This window comes from Physeter macrocephalus, chromosome 12, assembly GCF_002837175.3.
Source record: "Physeter macrocephalus isolate SW-GA chromosome 12, ASM283717v5, whole genome shotgun sequence".
Classification (NCBI taxonomy): domain Eukaryota; kingdom Metazoa; phylum Chordata; class Mammalia; order Artiodactyla; family Physeteridae; genus Physeter; species Physeter macrocephalus.
Window position 1 is genome coordinate 60,397,117 of NC_041225.1, and position 7,264 is coordinate 60,404,380.

The 7,264-nt window shown below is 46.8% G+C and overlaps 1 protein-coding gene across 1 annotated transcript in view; it reads right to left on the reverse strand.

Annotated features, from left to right (window-relative positions):
* ABCG5 (ATP binding cassette subfamily G member 5) overlaps nucleotides 1-7,264 on the reverse strand; it is a 34,848-nt gene that overhangs the window by 8,431 nt on the left and 19,153 nt on the right. The window contains exon 11 of the mRNA XM_024118974.3: nucleotides 1,680-1,865. Coding sequence (XP_023974742.1) covers nucleotides 1,680-1,865 — 186 coding nt within the window. The remainder of the gene's footprint in view (nucleotides 1-1,679; nucleotides 1,866-7,264) is intronic.

Here is a 7,264-nt window from a genome sequence, read left to right on the forward strand (position 1 = left end):
CCTTCTAGAGAATTTTTAATTTCATTTATTGTGTTGTTCATCATTGTTTGTTTGCTCTTTAGTTCTTCTAGGTCCTTGTTAAACGTTTCTTGTATTTTCTCCATTCTATTTCCAAGACTTTGGATCATCTTTACTATCATTACTCTGACTTCTTTTTCAAGTAGACTGCCTATTTCCTATTCATTTGTTAGGTCTGGTGGGTTTTTACCTTGCTCCTTCATCTGCTGTGTGTTTTTCTGTCTTTTCATTTTACTTATCTTACTGTGTTTGAGGTCTCCTTTTCGCAGGCTGCAGGTTCGTAGTTCCTGTTGTTTTTGGTGTCTGCCCCAAGTGGGTAAGGTTGGTTCAGTGGGTTGTGTAGGCTTCCTGGTGGAGGGGACTGGGGCCTGTGTTCTGGTGGATGAGGATCGTCTTTCTGGTGGGCAGGACCGTGTCCACTGGTGTGTTTTGGGGTGTCTGTGGCAACATTATGATTTTAGGCAGCCTCTCTGCTAAAGGGTGGGGTTGTATTCCTGTCTTGCTTGTTGTTTGGCATAGGGTGTCCAACACTGTAGCTTGCTGGTCGTTGAGTAGTGCTGGGTCTTAGCATTGAGATGGAGATCTCTGGGAGAGTTTTCACCATTTGACATTTCGTGGAGCCGGGAGGTCTCTGGTGGACCAATGTCCTGAACTCGGCTCTCCCACCTCAGAGGCACAGGCCTGACACCTGGCCAAAGCACCAAGACCCTGTCAGCCACATGGCCAGGTACATGGGGAGTTTCTTGGGAAGTCTGAGGTCTCCTGCCAGCCTTCAGTAGGTGTTCTGTAGGAGTTGTTCCACATGTAGATGTATTTCTGATGTATTTGTGGGGAGGAGGGTGATCTCCACGTCTTACTCCTCTGCCATCTTGAAGGTCTCCAGGCCCTTTTCTTTGATTTTTAAGTCAAAGAAACAGAGCTGTCTTCACATTTTCTCAGGGACCCATAGTTTACTTACTGGATCCCACTCACATCACCCACCTGAAACCACTTTCACCCTTCTAAAATTTTCTGCCCTTCCTGCTACTTTTTAAAAATATACAATATGTATGTATGTGTACATATATTTTTTCTTGGTTATAAATTAATGCTTGTCCATTATAGAAAATTCACAAAATATAGGAAAATATGAAGAAAATTAAAATAAGTATCACCCAGAGATAACTACTGTTTACATTTGGTGTGTGTCCTTCTAGTCCTGATGCTTTCTTGAGCAGTCTTTTATCCTGCAGGCTCTTTTCTTATCTGACTATTCTTACTTTCTTAAAGTAACTGAGATTTGAGAGCTGGAATAGAAACTCAACAGTGCCAGGGAAGAAATGAACTAAATGCATGCTATTTAGCCTGTAATAGGCTGTGAGTATTTCTGGAGGACAGCTTGGTTTTCCTCCTCTTGTTATAATGGCTTATGACATGTGATAACATGCTTCAATTGTCATCTCCTGATTCTCATTCTGAAGATGTTTTATTTAACAAATAATGAACAGTTCAAAGTCTAAGCAGTACTGACTAGGAAGCACTATAAATACTCTGGACTGTAAGGTGATAGAGTATCACAGTATCACACAGTGCTTCTCTGTAATGCCTTATAATAATCATTATTAGGTGATCATTAATATCAAATCATACCAATCTAAATCGTTTGAATTGTTAGATCTTACCTCAGGAATCCAGAGCCCACAAGCACCCCAGCAACGCAGAGCAGGGCCACCATGCTGTTGACCACATTTGGGTTTTGGACCACACCAAGTAGCACAAGAGTTAGAAATTCACCAATTAAGTGGAGGGCCAAGATAGCAGCAGAGAAATATCCAAATCTGGCAGCCTCAGGGTATAAGGCCAGAGTCCTAGAAAAACATAAGGTCTTTAGTTCCTCTCCAAGGGTTATCATTTAAGAAAAATTCCACACTTGACTTCTGTGGATAAATCCATGGTGGTTAAGTGGGTGGGGAGAGTCTGCAGGACAGGCCAAACTCCCCTTTGAAAGGCCTTTTTGGAACAGGGCCAACATTTGAGGCCATTTAGTCCCTCAAATTGTTTCTGTTGGCCCCAAGTCAATGGAGCCACCTTTTCGTTTTTACAGCTCCTCAGCTCTCACAGAAGAATACTAGTACTCAGAGGATGGTCACAACCAACTGCAGTAAGTGGGGCTGAACTGTCCAGGCTTCTCCATAAGCAACCACATTCTGCCCGGCTGGCCCTGCTCCCACCCTAGCTAGCCTACTACCCTAATGCTAAGGACTCACGCAACCTGCTTCTCAGCCCCTCCTTCCCTGAACCTCATCCTTGTCACACGGGGTTACTGCCAGTGTGAAAACCCTTCACTGCTTTCATCCTCCAACGGATTAGCCCTCTCCAGGCCTGTTCCATTCCCTTCTTGTCTTTTATTCTACCAACCCCTTCCACTGATTTGACCTTCATGTTCTTGTAAACAAGCTACCCTACATCCGTGCCCCTTAACCTCTTACATTCCTTTCACCAAATAACATTTCCCTGGTGATAGCACATCCTCAACAACCCTTAGACATGGCTGCTCTTTCTTCCATTTGTAGCATAAGAGGAGTTGGTATGTCTTACACTCACCCCTCCCTACCACTCTTCAAGGCCATCTGCCTTTCCTCCTATACAAATCAGGAAGTTGGCTTATACTATTAATTCTCTGCCTCAAGGCAGTCCTCTGTAACTTTTAAGACATTCTCTCACCTTTGATGATTTTGTAGCTTTTAGACCAGTGTCAGTTTTGCACTCCTGTCCACCATCATTATCCTCAAGGTTTTTAACCTTGATAATCCATCAACACCAGTGCCTCCTAATTAGGTAACCTGATCAATTCCAGTGGCTCCACCCGCCTAATCTTGATCACTCACCCTGTCTTGGATTTAAATGTTACTTGTTACTCAAAACTGTTCCACATCCAAGATTTCACATTCTGAAAATGCCCTTTCTGATCATGGCCTCCTCCTGTCTCCCATATCCCCAAAGCCCTCAATGCCTCAGATCCTTATCCCTTCTGCTATATTCCTTGCCTTACCAATCCCCCACCTGGGGACCTTGCTCTCTCAATTAAGCTGTGCTAATTGGATCCACTCTGCCACTTTGCCTCAGCTGATTCCTGGACCCCTAATTCTTCCTCATTACTTATTGGGTTCCAATGTCATGTCCCATCATGGCTAATAAAAAACTTCTACTTTAAACTACGCCCTCTCCCCAGTGCTCAGCGGATAGATTTACCTCCCATTTTGTGAATTTCTATCTTTATCTTCCCTACTTTGCATCTCCTCTCTTTCTCCCTGTCTCTATCTCTTACCCCATCTTCGCCAAGCTTTATCCTGTCTACTTGCATCCTTGGTACTATGTTAATCTGATTTTCCTGTTTCTGCCTTGGTCTCATCTGGAAACTTGATCTGCGAATTACCCAATTTTTCTGTAGTTTCATCTACTCTCAGTCTAATGGTTTTCCCTAATGGTCTTACTTACCATTTTGTAAAATAACCACTCCTTGGGTCCGGTAACCTTTTAAGCAACTGCCCCCTCTTCATCCTCTCCTGTACCACCAAGCTTCTCAAACAGCACCTGCTTCTCCCATCTCACTCCTTGTTCCCTTGTAAACCTGACTGGCACCCCCACCACTCTACTGAACCTCTTTTTTGGAAGAGCACCAGTGACCTCCCAATCCTATGCCTCACCTCCTTGAACCTCTGCAGTACTGAACGGGTTCACTACACCTTCGTGAAACTCCCTCCCCTCTTGCCTTCTCTGACGCTGCCCGATTCTGCTTCTCTTCCCACAACTCTAACCACCTCTCGGCCTCTCTCGCCGGATTGCCTCTCTCTTCCCACCCTCTGAATGTACCTCTTAAGATATCACCCTCAGACCGTTTCCTCCCTTTCTGACATTCTCGCCTACAGAATCCATTCCCAGGCCTCTCCTCTCACTCTTCTTGCCTTTGCTTTCTACACCAGCCTATTGTGCAGACCTCAGATTGACATCTCCAGTTGGGTGTCCTGTAGCATGCCAGATGCAACATATTCAAAACCAAATCCATTCTCTTTCCTCGCAAACTTGATAAGGATGCTGTCCCTTTCCCATTCTCCCAGGCTGAAAACTCAGGCATCATCCATGACCCTCTTTACCCCCCAGCAAATCCATTCCATTTCTGAGTCCATTTGATTCTACTTTCCCAGCATCTCAACGTGAAACCCCCTTTCTGTTGCCACTGCTGCTCTCTTCACCAGAGCCTCTGCCTTTCCCAGACTGTTACCAAGCCTCCTCACTGGGCTGTCCAGCCTCTCTGCCCTAACTCTCCAGTCTGAGACCAAAGTGATGCCAGCCTCATCCACCAGAGTCCAACACAGATGGGTCACTCCCTGGGGATCAAAATCCTCTACAATGGGGGCTTCCCTGGTGGCACAGTGGTTGAGAGTCCGCCTGCCGATGCAGGGAACACGGGTTCGTGCCCCGGTCCAGGAGGATCCCACATGCCGCGGAGCGGCTGGGCCCGTGAGCCATGGCCGCTGAGCCTGCGCGTCCGGAGCCTGTGCTCCGCAACGGGAGAGGCCACGACAGTGAGAGGCCCGCGTACCGCAAAAAAAATAAATAAATAAAATAAATCCTCTACTATGTACCGGTATCTAATCCACTTCAGCCCCTTAGCCTGGCATTCAGCACCTCGCCTACCAGGCTCCAAGGCTGTCAGTCATATTTTCCATCACTCCTTCCAATCCTCCTTTCCCCACAGCACAACTGAATTTTTTCTCTGGAAAGATCTTGTGTGTTTTTGCTTCTGAACCTATGCGCCTTCTCTTTCTTCCCCTGAAATGCCCTTGCTCCTTTTCCATCTATTCAAATGTTGCTCGTCTCTCAAGTTCTCCTTTATAAAGCCTCCAAGAGTCCCTCTCCCCATCCAGCCAAATGGACCCTTGGTCTCCTTTGTAATTCACTGTGATAATGAATGTGAGATGGGGAAGATACACTCCCCATCGGTGCCTCAGCTTCCTCGTCTTCAAACAAGGATAATTAATAATGCCACCTTTATAGAACGGTGGCAAGGATGACATGAATTGATATATTTAAACCTTTTAGTGCCTGACATAAAAGCAAGTGCTCAATGTGTGTCGGCCATTATTGTTATTATATTCCTCAGCACAGTGTCTGTGCTTCTTTATAATATTAATCTTACACTTCCTTGAATTAAAGTCATCTGGAGATTTATGTCCACAATCCATCATCTGAAATACTTTAGGGCCAGATGTGTTTTGGAATGCGGCAATTTACAGATTTGGGGAAGACTTCACACTGCCTAGACCATACTTGCTGCAGTGGGGTCAGGGACGCCACCTGTAACTTATCTACTAAACAGGAGTGTTGCTGTGGGAAAAGTACAAAGAACCTCATGTTGGTTCAGATCGGATTTTGCTACTGAGTGAGTTCAGGTCTGATGTGCTGCTAAGAGTCAGAAAACACTCCGGCTTTCAGGGCCGTCTCAGTTCAGAATTGCAAGCTTGAGGGCAGCCCCTTCAGTTTACTCCCCTTTAAATCCCCAGCTGCACCTGGCACTGTGCCTGGCACCTAGTAGGCATTCAACAAACTTTTCTATCGTTGAATCAAAGTATTTGCTACATTGCTAACAGCTGTGCTGCCACTAGAAATGATTCTGTGTTTTTGTCAGAGTCACGACAATACTGAACCTAGTTTAAAGCTGCTCTGTTTTCTCAAATCGTACAGAACTCTTTCTCATGGGCAGTTTTACAAATATTATATGGTCTTCAAAATCAGTGCTTTGCGAATTTTAAAGTGCATATAAATCACCTGGGGGATCTTGTAAAATGTGGAATCCAATTCAGCAGGGCTGGGCATGAGATTTTGCACGTTAAACAAGCCCCAAGGTAACACTGACACTGTGCTTCGTGGGCCCCATTGAGGAGCAAGGTTTTAATTAACAAGGTTCTCAATTTCCAACCAACCTTGGCTTACTCAAAAGTGGTCAGTTTTAAAAACTCTGCTCCTGGATCATTTAGCCTAAACTAGACGGGCCTGTGGTTTACATCACAGATCAGAGATTCAGCATGTTCCCGAGTGTCAGAGGATGAGGAGGCTTCCTCAGGGCCAGCAAGGAGGGCCATGTGGTCCCTGCCATCGCCCTTGGTTGCAAGAGTCCTCCCTCTTGCTAACCAGAGCAAGCAGCTAGGCCTCTGTCACTCCCCAGGGTGACACCAACGTCTAAGAGTCTGCACAGTAAGACCTTCTAACTCTTCATCTTGGAGCTCAAACTAACCAGGCCCTCACTTATCTTCTACTTGTATTTCACTTGATTCATAATAATTATTCACATCGCATATCATGGGTCTTTATACTGGTTATGGGTAGGAGCACCCGCACATGAATCCAGTGGCCCGAAGAAAGACAGTGTCTCCAGAACCGCCTGAAGTCCTCTCTTGGAACGACAAGCTGGGCACCTTTCACTACTGGAATCACAGAATGCCGGATGACTCCCCCCATCTTTTCTTAAGGGAAAGCCAGAGGGATTAGGGAAGATACATCTCCCTATGACAACAAATCAGCAAATAACTCTACACATTTTCAGATTTGCATCTGTAAAAAGTTCTATGAAATAAAAAGCACTGTCTACAAACCATCAATCAAAACCCAGCATCAGAGGCGCTTCAGGGTTCTCCAAAGCCCTCTTCGCATAGTCACTCTTGGTTCCTCCACCCCCCATCACCCCAGGCCAACTGCGATGCCCCAGGTCGGTCAAATGAAACCCCAGGCAGCGTTGCCGCTCCAGCTCACAGCAGCCTGGGAGCCACGCTGAGCTGGGTGGACAGCCTCGCTGCCTCTGTACCTGCTTCCAGCTACTCCAGAGCCCTCCCCTCAGGCCGGGCCCCGCAGTGAATGTGGGACAGGCTATTCCCTAGTGCATGCAGTCTTGCTGGTCTGCTCTCAGGTCCCGTGTGGCTCACAGTGGGGTTCCTCTCTTTGTCCTGAAGGACAGGACACTGTACTGGACATTGGTGGGCAAAGACAGACCCTCCAGGGCTTCCCTGGTGGCGCAGTGGTTGGGAGTACGCCTGCCGATGCAGGGGACACGGGTTCGTGCCCTGGTCCGGGAAGATCCCACATGCCGCGGAGCGGCTGGGCCCGTGAGCCACGGTCGCTGGGCCTGCGCGTCCGGAGCCTGTGCTCCGCAACGGGAGAGGCCACAACAGTGAGAGGCCCGCGTACCGCAAAAAAAAAAAAAAAAAAAAAA